Source organism: Centropristis striata, chromosome 7 (genome assembly GCF_030273125.1).
Source record: "Centropristis striata isolate RG_2023a ecotype Rhode Island chromosome 7, C.striata_1.0, whole genome shotgun sequence".
NCBI lineage: Eukaryota > Metazoa > Chordata > Actinopteri > Perciformes > Serranidae > Centropristis > Centropristis striata.
Window position 1 is genome coordinate 21,481,771 of NC_081523.1, and position 22,095 is coordinate 21,503,865.

At 40.1% G+C, this 22,095-nt stretch overlaps 1 protein-coding gene across 2 annotated transcripts; it reads left to right on the forward strand.

Moving 5' to 3' along the window:
• Nucleotides 1-216: 216 nt before the first annotated feature.
• Nucleotides 217-13,855, forward strand: ercc6l2 (excision repair cross-complementation group 6-like 2). Of its 2 annotated transcripts, none has more exons than XM_059337893.1 (20): nt 217-443; nt 1,849-2,279; nt 2,390-2,506; nt 2,685-2,878; nt 3,159-3,252; nt 3,409-3,476; nt 3,576-3,783; nt 3,887-4,027; nt 4,451-4,567; nt 4,703-4,822; nt 4,905-4,976; nt 5,673-5,818; nt 5,946-6,041; nt 6,202-6,301; nt 6,452-6,604; nt 6,921-7,013; nt 8,780-9,794; nt 9,879-10,033; nt 10,503-10,663; nt 12,341-13,855. In XM_059337893.1, the coding sequence occupies exons 1-20, from the start codon at nt 416-418 to the stop codon at nt 13,569-13,571; spliced, it is 4,740 nt and encodes a 1,579-aa protein (XP_059193876.1). In that variant the 5' UTR covers nt 217-415; the 3' UTR covers nt 13,572-13,855. The 2 variants fall into 2 exon arrangements, with proteins under 2 accessions (XP_059193876.1, XP_059193877.1); XM_059337894.1 differs by having other exon boundaries at nt 8,783-9,794.
• The last annotated feature ends 8,240 nt before the right edge of the window (nt 13,856-22,095 follow it).

The following is a 22,095-nucleotide window of genomic DNA, read 5'->3' on the forward strand; positions in this document are numbered from 1 at the left end:
ACGTGTAGAGGAAAGAAAAATTGACTCAATCTGGAAGCATTCATTATTTAAAAAAAAACCCGTATTATTTGAATATTTTTTCTAAAGTTGATGTTTCAATTCTATCTGATCTGTATTGTATCTGAAATCGATAAAACTCGGTAAAATACGCCGAAAGTGCTTCACTCGTTGTTAAAATACATAAACATTGAGCAAGTTGCAGTGGAGCTGCAGCTGGACCTGCAGAGTGCCTGTCTGTGCCCTTTCGCCTTTTCGGGAGATAAATAAACTTAATCGTAAAAGAAAGTAAACTTCTTACTCCGTTTCTCGTTCCGTATTTCTCATGGTTCTTACTTTTGCTGAATGTATTAACTCCGTTAAGCTACTCAAGCTAGCGAGCATGCTACAGTGACTTCTCCTCCACACGGAAAAGAGGATGGCTGCTTCTTCTGCAGCTGAAAAAGGTTTGGAATACGTGTTTGTTGCTACAGCTGGACACAGACCGGTGTCCTTACTGGTTTCCAAACTAACTGGTTATCGTTACTCGTGTGTGCAGCTGTGTTTTTCCTGTGTTAGCAGATTCGTCACATATTTATTAAACATATAACTGGCGATTTCCAGGTCGCATCTCCTATCTACTGTGGATATTATTGTTGTTGTACATCACAACCATCTATACATACAAAGAAAGCACGAAAATATAATGTTTGCAAGTTCGGTTAGAGTTGGATTCCAATTCTCTACAACACAGTTTATTGTTCATGAACCATCACCTCTATAGTCATGGAAAAAATAATTAGACCACCCTTGTTTTCTTCCATTTCTTGTTCATTTTAATTCAATTTTAATGGTACAACCAAAGGTACATTTGTTTGGACAAATATTTTTTATTTTTTTCAGATCTTTATTTAACAATGAAAGAAATACAGGCATTCAGTATATAAACAAGATACACAAAGAAAATTGTTTGGACAAATATAATAATAACAACAACAACAGAAATAGCTCATAAAAGTTAAATTTAAAAGCTGATATCTAGACATTCTCCATTTTTTTATTGATTATAGCCAAAATCGTTATCAAGAAAACCATGGAAAATGTCTAGATATCAGCTCTTAAATATACCTTTAGTTGTACCAGGCATTACAATAAACAAGAAAGTAAGAAGAAAAACAAGGGTGGTCTAATAATTTTTTCCATGACTGTATATGTTTATTAAATATGTGACAAATCTGCTAAATGAGGTAGAAAACAGCTGCACACACCAGTATGGGCACCAGTTAGTTCGGAAACCAGTAAGGACACAGACCGTCTCACAGACCTATTGCCTTTGCTGCTAGAGCAGTTAGCCATATTTTCTTTCAATGGTAACTTAGTTACTCCGTCGAGATTGATTCGATCAATGGGACACAACTCTTTTTGTATAAAATTTGCTCAAATACTATTAGTTTAATGATCTGTAATGCTATAGTGGTAGGGAAATGCATCCAGAATAATTTTATTAAAGATAATTAGTTTGTGAAGTGTTTGTTACAGACAGTTTTACTGGAATTGCATTGCTAGACAAGGCCTTGGCTCAGTGTTTAATTCCTGTCAGCTGACTTTATTAACATACAATGCAACAAGAAATGTTATATAATAATAATATATATTCCTCCTTGCACTTTAACAGGAAATAAACTGGGACAGATTTCGAAATAGATACATTTAAACACGTCCTTTATAACAAAACCCTGGTAAAAAATTTGATTGATTGTGACTAAACACCAGCGGATAAAGTCCAGACAATTTGTGTGCCTTTGGTGATTTTTTTTTAAAGATATGTTTCAAAGAACAGTTAACTAATAACATGTTTGTATTGTTTAATAGCAACATGGCATAAAGGTGACAGTTGTCTGGCCCCTGACCCGAGTGATGGCACCCTGCGAGAAGCCACCATTAAGAGATTAATCTCAACATGTCACAATAATGAAATCACAGCATGGGTGGTGTTCGCAGACCATAGTAAAGATGCAGAAGAGGCGGAGGAAGAAGAAGAGGCTGTACCTGTCTCGAAACTCACAAGACAAGGCTCGAATCACTTCTCTCAGGAGAAACCTGTGTTTCCCAGCAGCATCACCGACGCCAGGTTATGTGTCCCCTTAGAGTTAGGTGGCATTGACGGGGACAGAGTCCCCTACACCATCAACAGGTACCTGAGGGACTACCAGAGAGAAGGTATAAGGTTTATTTACAACAGCTACATACGTTCCAGAGGATGTATCCTGGGGGACGACATGGGCCTGGGAAAAACTGTACAGGTAGACATTGCTGTAGCTGCACATCTTTTTCCACAATTTTATGTCTGCTTGTTTTCTTCACATGGCGCTCTCTCACTTTCAATCACTACACTTCTTTGATCGTATCTTAGGTCATTGGTTTCCTTGCTGCTGTGTTGCACAAAACCGGCACATGGAAGGACATCGAAAACAACAGGCCTCAGTTTCTGCAGAGTCAGATGACCTCCAAGCAAAGTAAACCCAACAAAGTGGGTATTGAGATATGCTCGTTAAATAAAGACACTTTTTAAATCATTAAACTTTTTAGAATAAAAACTAGTACTTTTTTCAAATACCAGGCGCATTACACCAAACGGAAAGCCATGCTCGGTTATAAGAAGTGATTTGTCATCCTTGTGATTTTGATGTTTCCATGTCCTGGTCAAGGTGTTCCTAATTGTGGCCCCACTGTCAGTGCTTTATAACTGGAAAGATGAACTGGAGACATGGGGTCACTTCCAGTCTGTGGTGGTCCACGGGCTGAGGAAAGAGGAGGAGCTTGCTCGCATCAGGAAGGGACGCATTGAGATCGCTCTCACGACCTATGAGACTCTGCGCCTTTGTCTCGATCAGTTTAATAAGTAAGAACCAGGTTCAACACTCACAAGAAACAAATACAAATAACCAAAATTATTATTGTTTTTTTAATACATGCATTTTTTTTATTTCTTAAAAGTTCTGTACACAACATTCAGAACAAGACAGCTTGTGAGCTTGTGGAGAGTCCCAACTCTGGTTCTGAACCATAGATATGCACTGGATGCTGTGTACTGCACCTTTAAGTTAGGGAGAAATTAGTGTACTACATGTTTTTGATATTGAAGCACTGTGAATAAAAGTATATCTTTGGCCTTCCTGCAGCATAGACTGGTCTGCTGTGGTTGTGGATGAGGCCCACAAGATAAAAAATCCAAACTCTCAGATCACTCAGGCCATGAAGAGTCTAAATTGTAAGGTAAGAGAGCTTTATGTTTGTATTAGTGTATAAATGGTGTTGACTATCGTCTGTGTGGATTTACTGATGGTGGAGAGCCCTGGTGGTGTTGCCACCATCATAAAAAGGTGCTTTGCGCTTAGACCATGCTTTTAATGCTAGCTTTTCACTCATCAGATCAGATTTGGCCTCACCGGCACCATCTTACAGAACAACCTTGAGGAACTGTGGTGTGTCATGGACTGGTAGTTTAAGATACTTTTTCATTCTACATATTTTCATTTTCATATTTACAAGAACATTTCAGTCATTTCGTGGCAATGTTTTTTTTAAATTCTATTTAGGGCCATACCTGGTTGTCTTGGCAACTTAGGACATTTCAAGAACACGTTTTCAGATCCGATTGAGCAAGGGCAGAGGCACAGTGTAACCAAACGGGCCCTAGCTACAGGGAGGAAGACTGTCAAAGCCCTGGTGAGGAAGATTTCCCACTGGTTCCTCAGAAGAACTAAAGCTCTCATCAAGGAACAACTACCTAAGAAGGACGACAGGGTAAGATTGGTGAAGTTATATTCCATCATCATAATGTCCAGATGAAGCTGTATGATGTCTAAAAGCGACCGTGAAAGAAACTCTGTGTTGTGTTTTCTCCTAGGTGGTGTATTGCTCTTTAACAGACTTTCAGCAGACAGTTTATCAGACGGTGCTGGACTCTGAAGACGTGATGTTAATGCTGAGGTCTTCAGAGAAATGTCACTGTCAAAGTGGACGCACCCGGGGAAGCTGCTGCTATGAAGTTAGTTAACCACTTTTTACCATTATGTGCCTTTGTATGCTGTGTACCACAATGGTTTAATTGAAAGGGTTGAGCTATTTGAACGACTATTCGACAATGAATAGTTCTGGTTGTGGTTGGATATTTAGTATTATAGCTATAATTTGAAAATACTGTACGTATATACGTATACGTATACTGTATGTATATTTTTGTATGAGAAAAATATGCTTTGTGTGATTTAGGTGAACTGACTCTGAATTGTGTTTTTGCAAAATTGAAAAAAAACAACAAAACATTACTGGAGACTGACCGACCAAAAATTTTAAATATGGGAAGGAACGTTTAATTTTTTCCTTTGAATTACATTATTGGAAAAACTTTAATACAGTTGGAAAAATTAAAGATTGAGCCTCCAAATAATATCAGTTTCTTTCGTTGCAGAAAAACTCAGAAGGTGCAAAAATGAAGACACTGTACTTTAGTTACTTGGCTATATTGAGGAAGGTTGCTAACCATGTAGCACTGCTTCAGTCCACTGCAGGCACCAGCAAGATACAGGTAACAACATGTTGCCCTATAACTGATTCATTATAGTTGTTCATTAGAGCTGTCAACTCCACACTTTTTCCAGACTAAGTTCATACCTTCTAGTCATGGATTTGGTACTATAACGTCTCATTTTTTTTCTTCCAGGAAAAGTTTGTGGGTCGCATCTGTGAGAAGGTATTTCAAAAGTTTCCAGAATTTGTGCAGAGATGCAAAGACGAAGCGTTTGAGGCCTTGTCGGACCCGATGTACAGTGGAAAGATGAAGGTAACATTTGGGGACAAATGTTCAGTCACCTGCTCATTATTGGCTCTTTCAGTGTGGGTGAACATATCTGTGTTCCTTTTAGGTTTTGCAGAAGCTGCTGAAATATTACCTGCAAAAGAGAGATAAAGTGCTTCTTTTCTCTCTCTCAACGAAGGTGAGAGCTGTCTTTGTGTGGGCACCTGGTGTGTGAGTGCAGAGTGCATGATGATTTCCAGTAAGAAAATTATTTGATGCTCACAATGATGTAATGCTAAATGGGTAAGCTTATTGGTTTTAGAGCTTTACACCCGGTCTTATCCTTTCAGCCTTTTGACACAGCAGCAGGCTTGAACACACTCCCTTAATTGCCACTGCTGTTAGTGCAGATGACTTGTTTACAGAAAAAATAGTAGCAGGAGACTTGGTTTTCTCATGACATAGATCAGTCTATATCTTATAGTCTATAAGACTCTCATCTTATAGAGCCCAAACAGCCTTTGGGCTCTATAAGATGGAGCGATTAGAGTTTTAAACATAATTAAAATCTGCACAGTCTAATGGTTGCTGTCACCTGAGACAGTATGATAACATTTCTGGCTGCCATGAGGTCATATTTTCACGGCCAATGTTTTGCTTTTTATGTAACCATAGAGTCCATACAGTTTTGATTGTATAAGACCTAGTATTACGCTTATAGTATATCTATAAATATACATGCCTTCTGTTTATTTTTTATTAAATTTGTTTGTCTAGCCTTTATATTTTATCCCTCATACACATCTTTTATCTTGACCATGAGTAAATTCACACAGTATGATGTTGTTGATTCATTTGTTTCACAGTTTTTTGTTTTGTGTTTTGCACCTGTCAGCTGTTAGATGTGCTGGAGAGCTACTGCATGGCAGAGGGGCTGGACTACAGCAGGATGGACGGAACCACCAAATCCAAGGAGAGAGTCCAGATTGTCAAAGAGTTCAACAACTCCTCTCACACCAACCTCTGCCTGGTTTCTACCATGTTAGTCCAACAATAGCAATTAGATAGAGCACTTAGATTTCATATTTTGCTTTTTTTCAGCAAGTGCTGATTTTAGAAAATATTTAAAACCTTGAATCTGCTGATAACCGTCCCTTTGTTCCATCAGGGCTGGTGGTCTTGGTCTTAACTTCGTAGGGGCCAATGTGGTAGTGCTCTTTGACCCCACATGGAACCCAGCCAACGACCTCCAAGCTATTGACAGGTAGGTTGTGGGCCATATCTTAACTATACACAGCATTGTTTTTTTGTCACAGTATAGCGTACCTATTCTGTTCGGACCGATATCAAAACATAAACATACAGCCTTTTCACTATTTATTTGCGTGATGAATGTGTGTTGACATGTTTGTGTCTCTCTTCAGGGCATATCGTATAGGCCAGTGCAGGGATGTGACCGTTCTTCGGCTGATCTCATTGGGGACGGTAGAGGAGGTTATATACCTCAGACAAGTTTACAAACAGGTACCTGACAATAATGATCACACACAGCTTGAATAATTGTGGAAAAACACTACTTTGCTATAGTTACCATTTGTACTGCCTTTGACAATATTTCCAAATGTGAGCCTACTGGTTTGTGCCACTTTTTGTGCCTCCTTTACCACCTTCCAGCAATTGCAGAGCTCCGTTGTGGGTAAGGAGAGTGCGCGTCGGTACTTCGAGGCAGTGCAGGGTAATGCACTCCATAAGGGGGAGCTGTTTGGGATCAAAAACCTCTTCAAACTGCAGAACCACGGGACATGCCTCACCCACAAGATACTAGAGGTCAGATAGCCTACAAAATGTGTTCAATTTGATTGATGTTGTGTTTTACTGTAGTGTACTGCCAACCACTGATTCAGTTGTTGGAATTACTCTTACTGTATGTGGTCATATGGACTAGTAATGGAATTAAAGAGGCATGTTGCACTTTGGTATTTCAGCTGAATATCAGGACATCAGCTACTCGCCTAAAACACCAAGACAATATAAAAACTGAAAGATAAAGTGTTTTGTTGAACTGTAACTTCATTAAATTGATGTTGTAAAATTAAATGCAGATGTTGATGAATGTGTTGCTCACTTTCACTCTTCCTGCCAGCGAGAGGGAAAAGTGGAGGCCGGTATAATGACCAGCAGCACACACACAGGCGAAGAGAAGGAGGAGGAGGAGGAGGAGACGAAGGGAGTTAGCGTGAGTAACTCTGCCGTTCTCAGAGACCCTGAACACCAGGGCACTCATCTTCCCATCCCTCACTCAGTCTTCTCTCCCAGGTGGCCTACTCATCCTCCCATTCCCACGTGAAACAGGGGATACCTCAAACAGGGACTTTCCTGTCTGTCAGTTAAATTGCAACTCGCACAGTCCCATTTAACTTTTTCTACCTCAAACACTTTTTCTTGTTGCTTCCTCAATTCTTCTTTGTCTTGTGATTTTCCTGTTCTTCTAATGGGTTTATTCCACAGTGCTGCATCTATGAGCAAAATAGCTTCTTCTATGGCAAAATTGTCAAAAAAGACAAATTAAGTTAATTTTAAATAAAGAACGTGGATAAAGGGATAATCTGGGGGAAAAAACCTTCTTGGCAGTATTATGTACCCGCCCTGCTGTTGGCTTTAAAGGTGGCTGTAAAAAATATGTAGTTTCCTCAGAGCAGTTGAGTTCAGGCAGTTACCATAGATTCATAAGGTGTTTTTTTATAGTGGAAAAGTACCAAAAAGATAGATGGAAACCTCTCATAATCACTTCTGTTTTAAGTCGTCATATTTTCAATTATAGTTCTTTACACTATTTTCATGTTACACTTTCATCATCCTCAGACTGAAAAGCTTCATTGAAGTACAGTTTTTGTCTAATCTGTGTTTCCAACATACCAAAAATTGTGTGTTTTCAGAAATATCTATGATGTTTTCTGATGCTTTTTTGCTATGATAACTGAAATCAATAGTAGCTGGTCCTGTTCTCTGTCAGTATGAAACTTTTTTTTTACAGCAAATCATTCACACAAGCCATTAGTATTTAGTACTCATTACAGAAAAAATGTGCAGTGCCATAAATTTTGGGTTGAGTATAACATTGAATGCTCTACACTCAACTCTCAGTATTTTAGTGAAACTAAAGGATGCGGTTCTCTTTGTCTGCTTCTCACTTTCTCTCTGATGCTGTGTGAAACAGCTGGATGTAATTACTTGCGTGTCCTAATGGAAGCAGCAGACCACACTGAAGCCTATCTTCTGCTTTTCGGGTATTTATTTACACAGTGATACCCCTTATCATCCCGTTCCCAGCCATGTCCTTTTTACAGGGCTCCGCTGAGGCCTTTCAGATTCTTTCAAAAATACTGAATACACTGGGGTGCCTTAACACGCACAGAAAGAGGCTCCAGGCGTGTAAACACCAAAATTCACACAAGGACAGCAGAATCGGGGAAGAGTCGTCTAGTTGGCAATTTTGTGCAATTCTATGTTTTATATTCATATATTCATTTCATATTATACTGTGATGAAGGGCTTTTGTCACATTTATTTTTATTACAATTTATTGTTATAAACATCTGTTTTGTATTAGACAAAGACATCTCACATGGGCCACTGAATGATGTTATGAAAATGGAAGTTCACCAATTTGTGCTATTTTATACAATCCTGAATCCAAAAATGAAAAACAGAATACAATGATTTGCAAAACCTACTTTCAATTGAATACAGGAAAAAGACAAAATATCTCATTCTCAAACTTTAAAAAAAATGTATACACACCCACTTCAAATTTAATGCATTCTGTTTTTATTTACATTTTGCAGTGTCCCAACTTTTTTGGAATTGTAATTAAATCTCACACATTGAAATTTACAGTTATCATATTAATTTCTTTCTCTTGTACTACCTGCTTTGTACCCCTATCTGTGCAAATCTGCCCCTTTGTTACTTTAGCGGTTTGTTTCTACTGTTTCATTTAAGCAGCTTAAAGAGATTCCACCTGTCCTGAATGAACCAGCCAAGGAAAGCAGCGGCGCATCAAAGGTCCTCAGAGGAGTGCTGGACTTCAGCAGTGGAAGTGAAGAGGATGAGGAGGAGCAGAGGCTTAAGAGGAAGGTGTCAAACCCCAGTGCAGTAGATGGCAACACGGGTGGGAATGCTGCCTCTGGTCCTGGTCGAATGAGTCTCCTCCAGCACGGTTTCTCCAGGCTCCTTGAAAGGGTCAAAGGAAAACCAGAGTTAGTAGAAGGGGACAGTAGTACAGATATCGAAGACGGCCCATGTGAGGAAGATGCTCAGGATCAAAAGATGGAGGGTACCTCCTCTAGCATTTGCAAGAACTCCAATACAGGAAATGGTGACAGTCTCCTTAAATTGGGAACAAAAATCTTGGACATCTCCAGCAGTTCAGACAGAGAAGACAGGAAGAATGGAGATAGGGGGAGACAAGAGAGGGTTTCTCTGTTGAAACAGAGTGATGACGCTGTAAGAAAGAGACAGGGCTTCAATAGGGGGACAAATAAGAAAATCACAGTGGAGGAGGAAAGTGATGACAATTCTTCACCAGACAAAAAGAGACCCAACAAGCTCAAAACTCCAGTTTCAAAGGTGCAACACTTTGAGGGTTACTCAGATGAATCTGAAGATTTTGACTTTAAGGCAAAGGCAACTCCCAAGGACACTGACAGTGGGAGAGGGAAGCTAGAACTCAACAGAAAACGGCAAAGTGCTACTGCGAGGGGCAAAGCCAGATCCAAATACACGGAACACATTGACACATTCACATCTTCAGAAGATGAATACACACCTGTTAAAAAAGGGAGATCTAGAGGATGTCACTCCAGAGTTGAGTTACTAACAGATCGGCAAAGTGCTGCAACAGTGCACAGGATGGAGAGACAAGCACGGATGCCCAGAGCTGTTTCATTCACAAGTATGAAAAGTCAGACATCCCCGGCTTCCAAAGGAAAGGATAGAAACATCGACAATGTGTTAGGTTAGAATTAATTCCGATTTTTACATGCAAATCATTTTAATGAACTTAATACCAGCATTAATGACGTCTATTATCTATTAAAAGGGGGTGTGAACGAGGTGGTGTACACCCATTCTAACCAGCACGTGGTGGGCGGGAGCAAAGCAGAGCAGAGGATCAGTAGAGCAGCTGTACGAGATGTGTTTGAGCGCAAGATGTACTCTCAGCTCCCAGCCAATGAGCTTCTATTCTCCCAGGAGGTAATTAACCCCTTAACATTGATCTGGTACAGTGATTCTTCAAACTTATAATATACTGGTTGAATATTCTAATCCCAAATTAGATTAGATAAATTGAATTACATTTGAAAGTCTTAACAGGAATATATTTTTTTCAGAAACAGGGACCGGTTTACATAGTAATCCACAGGCCTTGCTGTAAATTGTGCCATTTAGACCCGTGTCTGGCTATATATACAGGTATGCAGAATAAGGCGTGCCGGTGCAATATCAGATGCATGCTTTCTATGACATGTGAGTGGATGTAGCACATCCTGTTCTCGGTAGCTTAACAATTGCTCATATTCATACAAAGGGTTCATAATGAGGCTTGTGGACATCTGTAGTTTACTTTTTTTGATTTTTGTATTAGAGAGATGTTTATTTTTTTTAGATTTGGTTTTGATGTTTGTATGAGGTTTGATACAAATCTCTATTTTTATTGAACTAGAGCCTGTCAGAGAGCCCACCAGACAGTCCGCTTTGCCTACCCTCTACTGTCAGACTGGAGAAGCCAAGCGCGGACCATCCAGTAACCTTTGCCAAGAAGAGTGTGCACCACACCAGACACACCACCTTCATCATTGGGGAGACTCCCCAGGCCATATGCAGGTACTGAAAGAAAATCTGAGAGGGTGAGGTGAAGAGAAAAGAACTGAGGTGGTATCGGTTAGAATAATGCACAAAAAGCTGAGAGGAAGACATAAAGAAAAAGAGCATATTGTTGAAAATGAGATATGATCAATTTGCCATGAGAAGGGTAAAAGATGAAGTAGGGCTGCAAAATAATTGTGTGACAGGGTAATATAAATTGAGTGCTTCAGCTGACATTAACGTCGCCTGGCTCAGGTCGGTTAGGACATAAAAAACAGAATGACTGTCCAGTTCGGGTTGGGCTCAGTTACTGCTATCTCAGACTTGGGTTGAGTTCGTACAGAACGTCCTGAGCTACACTTTAGTAGACCTAGTGATGGCTGAGACCCTGCCGATTTTGCTGTAATTTCCTGGGTGTCACTCTTTGGTCATTAAGCAATAAAAATAACAGACACAGGTCGAAAAAACACAAATCTAGCGAGGCGAAATACCTAGTGGACAAAGCTTGTTCCGAAATGAGAGTAAGGTGCCGAGGAGGAGGGGCCAAGTGTGAATGTTGTGTCTACAAACAGTAAGCAAAAACTCCTGCATAGTATTCCTTTAAAATAAGGGGTCCTGTATTGTTTCAATAGGAATAAATCAAGCAAGCGGATGGAAGAAGGAAAGGCGTGTAAAAAGAGAGGCATTCCTGGCAGTGTAGGGAAGCAGGCCAAAACTAACCACAGATATGGTGTTGAGCGCCCCCACCTGGGCCTCAGGAATTGTGTGTGTTTGTGTTTAGCGAGGGACCACCTCTGAGCTTTCCCTTCCACCTATTTCCCAGCATCATGCCAAAGATTACCCAGTTATGTTCAGGCCCGACAGTGCAGGAGTTTTCCCCTCCACAACCACAAGACCTCCTGAGACTAACCAAAAATGATCGCCCGAGGACTTCCAAACCCACACTGATATACACACATGTCCTAACAAGCATTTACGCACACATACAGACACACAGTACTCAAATACACACCTCTGTCCTGCTGCATCACCTCCGCCCCCTACCTTCCCAAACACTCGTATACAGACACACAGACACCTTTTATGACTCCAATCTCTCTTCCCAGGGGGAAGATTGTATCTGTGCCCAGAAGCTCACCAGGCAGTGAAAATACACACTAGTTATATTGATATACCCTCAATTAACCTTGCTGTTTAATGATTTAAATCCACATGCACGTCGTGTTTTACTGCCGTTACTTTTATTTATTGTTTTTCCAGTGAAAGCCACAAATGGTAATAGCACCACCATAATGCTGCAGTACCACCAGCGACTTTGAAGTATTTCTGTCCCCGAATCTGGTTAGACCAAAGTTTTAATGACTGCCTTGGAGTTCAGGAAAAACACCTCATACTGCATGGCCGTGTGGATATATGAGCCTGAATATGTGGAGAACTATTCATCTTAGGCTAAGGCTGACGGACCCGCAGAATATCTGATTAATAGTATAGGCCTTGTGGTTTTTTAAAGACGTTGTTTAACGTGTGATTTAAAGTACCTTAGTGTATGCTCGCATGTGCCAAGTTCAGGCCTCATGCTAACTATAAGTGTGTGAATATGGTGTTATATTCACAGGATATTAGCTGGTGATATTGGTTATAAAAACATTTTTTTGATGCGTTTTTCACTCAGTTCTGTCTTTGTTTTCCTTTTAGACAGCAACTGGAAGAAATGGCAGAAAAATTTAAATTCTCCTCGGTTCATCAGTTTGCAGAGGAGATTCTGAGAGGAAGCTCAACCCAAAGACTGGTCTGGCTGCAACAATATTACACTTCACTGAACCACCCTGACCTGGCCAAAACAGTCACAAACAGCTTCCCAAAGCTTGATTCAGCACAGAGCTCCTCCTCTTCGACCGCTACCTCCTCAGCATCCACTAAAACAGCCGCAAAATCTCGCACACATGCCAGAACCCCACAAAAGGATGTTCCAAAAGCCAAGAGAAAGCCTAAATATGCTCAAATGTATGAACCTGAACCCAACCCTAAGCCTGTAACCCCAAAAAACAATGTTTCTTTACCACAAATAAAGCATAGAAATCCACAAAATGATGTTCTATCACCCCAGGAAAAGCAAAAGAATGTCCTAGAACCTCTAAGTGATGTTCCAAGCCTTGAGTCAGGGGAGCGGGAGGAGACGGTCTGCAGTGCCAGAGGACATAAGAGGACAAAGAGGGGTAGTGTTTCTAGTTCTGGAGCCGTCAGAGCTGGTGGTGGTCTTGGCTTGGGTCAGGCCAGCAGCAGTGGTCTGGGGTCTGGGGAGGCTGCTGCTTTCATGGACTGTACAGACAGAGATATCCCTTCTTCTCCGTACCTCAGCCATGGCAAGTCTACCACGTTATCCAAACCCACAGCACAGGGACAGGAGCGGACCAGTAGAACTTTTCAAGGTCAGAGAGAATACCCTCAGAACCCTTCTCCTCCTGAGCAGGCCACATCCACCTCTAGCCATCATTCTCTCCTCACTGATCTGATAGGAGACACCTCAATCCTCGACGATCTGTTCAAACCAAAACCCAAGGGTGCACGGCAGAGGGGCACACCAAAAACACCGCCTGAACTCTCCTCTGTTTCACTAAGCTCACCTCTAACCACACCTTCTCCATCCCGAATCACTCCCAATGCTGATTCTGGTTCAGGAGGCCCCATAGACTCTCTGTCCTCTCCAAACAAATCACCCAAACACAAGGTGGTATCAAAGAGCAGTCGCAAAGACTTCTGGGACATCCTGAATGACGGGAATGAGGAGAGCATCAACAGGTTAACAGATCCAGCAGAAGTGCAGAGGGTTTGCAGCAACACTAACTTTACAGCTAGAGAAAGGTCCACAGAAGAGGAGAGCAAGAGTCTCTGGAAGACTAATGATAAGTTCCTCTGGAAGAAATAATACACAAAGAGACAATAGATATTCTTTAAAGTTATTTTTTACTTTTTGCTTTTGCAGTTCTAAGAAAAAGTTGTATAAAAAACCTGGATATTTGAAGCAGGTTTTCCTACCTCAGATTTTGTCATTCGATTTTATTGTTCCATTTTTAAAATGTCATAATTTTTATCTTTCTTTTTTAGAATGAATCATTTGAAATGATTATGTCTTCATGAATTATTGAGTTCCAAGCATAATGCTGACTGTTACTTTAATAAACAGGGTGTTAATCACTCTGGGAATGTAAACCTCTGTATATTTCATGGAAGTTATTGCCCTGTTTATTGCTTTATTTATAAAAAGAAAAAAAAAAGATAATCTGCCTCGTGGTGGAGCACTCTAATTTGTCATCACAGTGTCAACTGTTGAAAAATTTAGCAAAAAAAAAAATAAGTATTCCAATTCTAACATCAGTCTGATCATCACAACCAAATATTCATTCATTTTCAGAATTTACCCTTTAAATGCTATTTTGTCAACATAAAACAAATTTATTTGGAAAAATTATATACTAAATGTAGAGTTAGAGAATTTTTAATTAGGGCCTAATGCTCAGGAGAGCAGGCAACGACCTGCGAGGTCCCTATTGTATTTCGAATGATTTTTTTTTCTTCTTCCCAAATGATCGCATTTTTCACTGCCTGAACATACCCCAAAACTCAACTTTAAATATAAGTCACACCTGGCGAAAAATTTTATAATCTATTGCCATCCTGAATTTTCACCACTAGGTGGCGCTATAATAAAGGAAAGTGCGTTTTGGCTAATAACTCCCACATACTTTATCGCACATTCAAAAACCTTATATCCACGCGTTCACTGAGTTGTGCTGAATCTTGTGATATACAAGGTCTCCACGTTGAGCTGTGGCTCACCAATCAGTCTGCTAGACCACTTTACTATTTGTTTGATTGAGTTTTTATTTTTCAATGAGAGGTTGCCGTCGGGGTGTGTGCGTTACAGGGGCCAGTCTATACCACCCCTATGAATTTCATTGCCTTAAGTGTGATAGTGTGGCCACGGTACCAAATATGAAATTAGACTGCCACCACAGTGCCACCTAGGGGCCGATCAATAAAACCTTAAAGGGTTATCCTCAGGAGGGCATTGACAATAATTGTACCAAGTTTTGTATAATAATGCACAAACTATCCCTTTAATCCTCATACAGTGTCTGAAGGAGGACTCTTAACTGATATGTATAAGTTAGAAGAGGCAGGTAGCAATGGTGGAAAGTAACTATGTACATTTACTCAAGTACTGGACTTAAAGTAAAATTTTGAGGTACTTTTATGTACATTTTATGTAACTTTATACTACTACTCCACTACATTTTGAGACATATATTGTACTTTTTATTCCTCTACATTTAGCTGACAGCTTTAGTTACTTTTCAGGTCAAGATTTAAAATGAAAAACATGATACATTTAAAATGATTACCCATTTTTATAAATTAAACCACTTAAAAGTTTATTAGGTAGTTAAAATGAGCGAAGTGGAGTCATTTCACAGTGTGGTATTAGTACTTTTACTGAAGTAAAGGATCTGAACACTTCTTCCACCACTGTCTTTTTTACTTCTTTACTTTTTTTTCCTTTTTTTTTTTTTACATTTATTTTAGTTTTTTTAATTATTATAATTTTTTAATTTTTTTTCATTATTATTATAATTTTTTTTAAATTATAATTTTTCTGCGTTTCTGCGCATGCGAGGCCTTTCCGGCTTCTGCGCATGCGTGGCCCCACTGCGCTTCTGCGCATGCGCGGCTTTTCGGCGCTTCTGCGCACGCGCGGCTTTTTTTCGCTTCTGCGCATGCGAGGCTTTTTGCCCATGCGCAGAAGCGAAAAAGGCCGCGCGTGCGCAGAAGTGCCGAAAAGCCGCGCATGCGCAGAAGCAAAAAAGGTTGCGCGTGCGCAGAAGCCGGAAAGGCCGCGCATGCGCAGAAACGCAGAAAATATTATAATTAAAAAAAATTATAATAATAATTTTAAAAAAATAAAATAAATGTAAAAAAAAAAAAAGAGTTAAAAAAAAAAAGTAAAGAAGTAAAAAAGACAGTGGTGGAAGAAGTGTTCAGATCCTTTACTTCAGTAAAAGTACTAATACCACACTGTGAAATGACTCCACTTCGCTCATTTTAACTACCTAATAAACTTTTAAGTGGTTTAATTTATAAAAATGGGTAATCATTTTAAATGTATCATGTTTTTCATTTTAAATCTTGACCTGAAAAGTAACTAAAGCTGTCAGCTAAATGTAGAGGAATAAAAAGTACAATATATGTCTCAAAATGTAGTGGAGTAGAAGTATAAGGTTACATAAAATGTACATAAAAGTACCTCAAAATTTTACTTTAAGTCCAGTACTTGAGTAAATGTACATAGTTACTTTCCACCATTGCTACCTGCCTCTTCTATCAGTTAAGAGTCCTCCTTCAGACACTGTATGAGGATTAAAGGGATAGTTTGTGCACTATTATACAAAACTTGGTACAATTATTGTCAATGCCCTCCTGAGGATAACCCTTTAATGTTTTATTGATCGGCCCCTAGGTGGCACTGTAGTGGCAGTCTAATTTCATATTTGGTACCGTGTCCACACTACAACACTTAAGGAAATTAAATTCATAGGGGTGGTATAGAATGGCCCCTGTAACGCACACACCCTGACAGCAGCATGCCCCGACACGCGTGTACTGCGAGGGCCAGTTCAGTACTGCTTGCAGTCCTAGTTTTTATTTGTTCCACAGTCTGTCTGTAATTATCAACTACACTGATTTTAATGAGTGGCATCTAATACAGTTTATTATAGACTTATCATAGGAGATAAGGTTGAATATCCAAAATTTAAAAGGAAAAAAAAGCCAAAATGTATGCCATATGCATTGACAAAACAAAAAATATTTAAGAATGAATAGCCAGAGAACACAAGGGTTAAACAGGGTTAAATAATTATCTATTGATCAACTTATTGTTCCGGCTCCAATATTAAAATACATTATATAAACTATATAGTCTGTTTATGCCTCTTCTGAGCATTTGTGGTGAAAGGTCAGTGTCAATAACAAAACTGTTGCTGCACACGATACAGTCATGGAAAAAAACATTAGACCGTTGTTTTCTTAAATTTTTTGTTCATTATAATCCCTAGTACAACTGAAGGTACATTTGTTTGGACAAATATAATGATAACAACACAAATAGTTCATAAGAGTTTAATTTAAGAGCTGATATCTAGCCATTTTCCATGGTTTTCTTGATAATAACCAAAATCATTATCAAGAAAACCATGGAAAATGGCTAGACAACAGCTCTTAAATTAAACTCTTATGAGCTCTTTTTATTATCTTAATATTTACCATTTGTTGTACCAGGCATTAAAATGAACAAGAAATTGAAGAAAACAAGCGTGGTCTAGTATTTTTTTTCCATGACTGAATGATGTGAAGTGGATGACAGAGAAAACCCAACCGGTTGTAGGCATCAGGCATTATTGTGATTGGATCCCATGACTGCCACCCGGGGACTGCTGGTGGCCCTGCAGAGACACCACTTAAAAGTCCCTAATGGCCGTTACATCTCAGTCACTCTAAACACCTCGCTGCCTCCCACTCCCCAAGAGAGCAGTGTGCATATTGTGTAGATGGTGTGGTTTCCCTGCACACAGTTCTGCACAGTAATCTGATAGTCTGTGGCTCGGCTCAGTTGTGCCGCAAACGCCCCTCAGAGTAGAAACTCCTGCGCTATTAGTGAAATAACAATAAGCAGTTGGAGACTTTAGTGGAGCTGGAAGAAGAGGGATGGCGAGTCGTTTTCACACCAATCCATCCAGCCGTCCTCTCACACTCTTACTTAAGTCTATGGAGTCTTGGGCTATTTTGTCCATTTTTGAATCCTTTTCATCCTGCCTGTATACACCACTTAAAACTGCCTTTTTAGTCATTTTCTGTCTTTTTTAGTCCCTTAGTCCAACATAAAATGTGATTTTGAACCTTTTTTTTAACTTTCAAAACACTATCATGCTCAATAAAAAAATGTAAATGTTGCAAATGTGAACAAAGGTTGCAAATATAACATATAAGAGGGTGACATCCAGTTCTATCATTTTATACCAAATATATTTGACCTTGTCTCCAGTTTTACTTGGTATATCATCATCAAACTGAAACTGGCCTCATAGAGTTTACAGCCAGAACTTTAGAGGTAAATTTACAATAGGGCTCCACGCTGCTTTGTTTTTACGTCTTGATGTGATGAAGAAGTCATGCTTTGGTGCTTTTGGAGACTCTAGAGGGTTTAAAGTATGTTTGAAACTCTGGTGACAGAATAATTTGCACAACTCCAAAAAAGCCAAAAAAGTGACATATCAAACTCTTTGCATGGCTGTAACGTGAAAACAAAGCAAGCCCTTACTGTGTGTGTGTGTGTGTGTGTGTGTGTGTATGTGTGTGTGCGCATGCATGTGCTGAACCTCACAGCTGTGTCTGACCTCTTTCAGCTGTTGCACTGAAGTAAATAGAACCCCAAAGAGCTGCTCTGTGTAAGTGTTGTGTTTTGTTTAGCAGAAACGAGAAAGTGCTGATAGCTATCAATAAACAAGAAAAAGGACTGCGTGCCCCAGCAGAGCATGCAGCTCGGTAAGTAGTATGCGTGCATGTAGACCTTCTGGGTGGTAGATCATGACTATCTTCACACACATACACTGAGGCCACACATCTGTCACACCTGTTCAAATCACAGACGGAGGAGAATAAAAAGCCCTTTCTCTTATCCCAACCCCCAAACCCCTTCCCTCTCTGTTTTTCTCTTTCTGTTTCACCCACAACTGAGATTTTCAGATCCCTATCTGTCTTTCTGTGGTCATAGTCTGGTTCAAGCGAGATAGCAGAGAGGCTTAACATTTTACTGACAATAGAAAGGCTCGCCAACTGACTGACAGTGGTTGGAGGCTAATGGAGGCCAGCTAACATGGCTCAGTGGCAAACAAAGCTCTCTTATCCTAAATGCAAACCACAGGATTCTGTCAAAGCGTGAGACATCCAACCACCATGAGTGATCACTGACAATGCGTCAAGTCAGTCTGATGATTGTATTTTATTTTATTTCATGCCATAGTGCAATTAGCCAAATCTAGAAAGACGTGAGGAATACAGTGTGTTTTTTCACTTCTCCCATTAGTGTCGCCTCTCTTTGTGTCAAGGGCAGGGTGAGAAGTCTGTATATATTTCCTGCCACTATAACCTGGCTGTCTGTGAGTCTGTTATAAACTGGACAGTCAGACAGAGCAGCAGAGGGGTGGCCCTGGCAATGTATGTTTATTTGCAGAAGTCAGGCTCTGACACGTAGTTTGATTTGATTTGTAAAAAGCTGTGAATGAGTGTTGACCCATGCTGACCCGGGCCTCCAGTCATCTTGGGCTCAGGTTTCCATGCATTCACTCTGCAATGTGTTAGGAAGGTCTGCAGACTGTTGCTGATTGAGAACCAGCTCTTGTGCAAATGCATAAAAAATGTAAGTCCCTATAACATCAAATATTCATTACTAAATAAGCAACAAGTTAAAAATCTTAAAGACACCATTTAGAAACAATTCTCAAGCTAATCCTTCATTATGTGTCCCTGTTAATTGTTCATCACTTGGGATATGTACTCTTATACATTTTGTTGTACTTTTAAAGCAGAAGCCCTCTATTTTCCTGTAAAACATTACAATATATATTTTTTTAATTCTGGGGTGTATAGATACAGTACAATTATCATTTGGGACTGTCACTAGGGATAAACATGTCAGTCACATCAAACCACAACTTTCCTCTTAGTGATTCAAGTCAAATAAGCTTGTCTAGTGGACAAGAAATGGCTTGATGTGCAAGCAATTCAAGTGAGGTTTTTTTTTATGAGTTTTGCCCGTTAAAGGCAGTTCATATGCAATTCAAATGTTTTCCCGTTTCAGTCTTCATCATCTGATCTGATATTTATCACATATGATTTATGTAAGGTTCAATGTTATATTGTTGGCTGGCAATTATATGACAATGCATCTCCGGTGATGTGAAGCAATGCAAAAGCAAGGTAACAAGTAGTGTTACCACTTACTTTCTCTAGGAACTAATGCATAACTTTTCCTTCTTTTAATTAATGAGTAATGTGTAATGCTTTACTTGTTTCTAGTAATATTGGTCATTAGTATGTATCCTCCTCAGGACAGCTGTAATAATGTGAGTATCATTAAAACTTGTATTTAGCAGACCATCATAGGTGTTTATGAGGGAACAGGATAAACAGTTTGTATCCAAGGCCTATGAAAAACTTTTAGGTGACTCAGCAAGCAAACAATGACATTAGGGGGGTGCAGAGTCCTCCTGTTGTTACGGTAACAGGCCGAGGAGGTCTCTAAATGTGAAAAAGAAGAACCCCCCCCCCTCCCTTCATTAGGAAATTACACACCATTTGCCCCTCATTCCTATCCAGTTACCCAGGCAACTGTTAGCTGTAATTTGGGTTAATTCACTGGCTCCTGGGCCCTTCCGTTCCCCATTGTGCCCGTCCATAAAAGAGATATAACACAGATGCACACACACACGCACACACACCAAGTTCTGATGCAGTAACACACACAGTAAGAGAGACTAATCCTCATTTTGTTTCCTTCTACTCTACACGGCTGGAAATAGACTGTGCGTGTGAATATCAATGAAGGAAAGCTTAAATCTATTCATTCCCAACACCTGTACATAGCTGCAGGAGAGAGTTAGAGGTGGAATTATACACAGAGCTGCATAGTTGTTAAGGGTCCTATATCCAAATTTTGCACAAAAAGACACTTGTCCCCTGTAAACCTGTCCTGTCTTGAAGGTGGAAGAGACGGAGATGGAGGGAGGTCCAGTCTATTGGTCCTTTCAGAACAAAAGGAATGGAAAATTGTGTGTTTTCCCATGGGGTAAATATTGAGAGAGCAGAGATATAAACGTACGGAAGAAAGGCTTTTCTGAGCCGCCTGGCTCTCTGTTGCACTGCCAAAGGCCTGTGCGTCACTTGATCCATTGTTTAGTGTAGAGAGGTCTCGGTAAGCAAGCGGCTGCCTCCCTGCTCCAGCTGCAGCCTCTCTACTGTTTATGTTTGCAGGGCCCTTCGCCTTGAAGTGAGGCTATACAAGCAAAGCCTAGCCATATGTGAGCACTGGGCCGTCAGAGAAGTCACTAGCCTTTTCTTTTCGCTTTTCCAGTGCATCCCTCTTTCCCCTTTTTTACCTTTTCTCTTCCCTACCTTCCATCCTCTGTACCTCTCTCCCTCTAAATTCAGCCCTGCTAGCTTTCCCTTGCTGACAGTGCAGCCCGTCCCTGACAGCCTGCTCTTTTTGGAGAAGATGAAGGGTTGGAATTATCTTCTTGAGTTTCAAAGACCTCCGTCCTGGATGGGAGAGAAGTGGTAGGTATTATTACTCCTGTGAGAAATAATTACCCCTTAAAAACTGCTCTCAGAGAATGAATCTCCGTGTGCTCGGCAGCAAAGTTTGAGAGACAAGGTGGTAATTATGTCACAGAAATATTTCAGCTAGTATAAATATTAAAATATTTATACTGGTGTGTCATACTGACAAGCACAGCACATTCACGAGATGGAAAACATTCAGAGAGAAAGCCACTGAAGGAATTATGGAGTCAAAAACGCATAGTGTACAGTATGCAATTAGTTATTGGAGTTTTATAGCTTTCCGATAATTCACTCAAATGTTTTTGTTGGGAGTTCAGCATTAGTTTGTGTTGGGTGGGCTTTCTCGATTCAACAATTATAACTACAATTGGATTTTCTTTCAAGTATTAAGGTGAATGAGTTCCAGTCTTAAACTTAAACTCCTGGGTCAACCTGGAAAATAATTCCTGAGGCGGCTTTAGTGTGTGCATGTGACTGAAGGTTAGTGGTCCTGACCTTGGCTCCTGGGTGGGCTGCGGTGGCTGTGTGCTTGTCTTGGATCATCTCTGGGCCCTTCTGTTTACTGAAACAACAAGCAGGCAGTGTCCAGGGAGGAGAGAGGAGTCACACAAGGAGCATCCTCAAAGGCAACACCTCTCTCCTTTTCTTTCCCCTGCTCAAACACACACATACAAATACACAATCTGCATGTAGAGACTGTCCTCGGAGCCGTGACCACCCACATAAGGTATGGTCACCCAGTGAAATGAAAACAATGATTTTCCTTTGACCCATTTCTTAATGAATCTGTCATCTGCTAGAGGCGTTAGACATGTTGAATCTAGTTTGACCTAATATTGTGCTAAAATATGATCCCATTGATGGTAAAACCATTATTCAGTGAGTGCAGTAGAGAAGCTCTCCCACATTGAAGCTCTGTAATGGAAGAGAACTATCTTGGCTACCTATAACCTGCTATTATGAAAGCAGTAATATTGACATATCAACTCTGAGACCCTCATTTGATGTCGGAAAGACTTTAAAAACAGTAAATTAAAAGATGTCATAAATGTGTT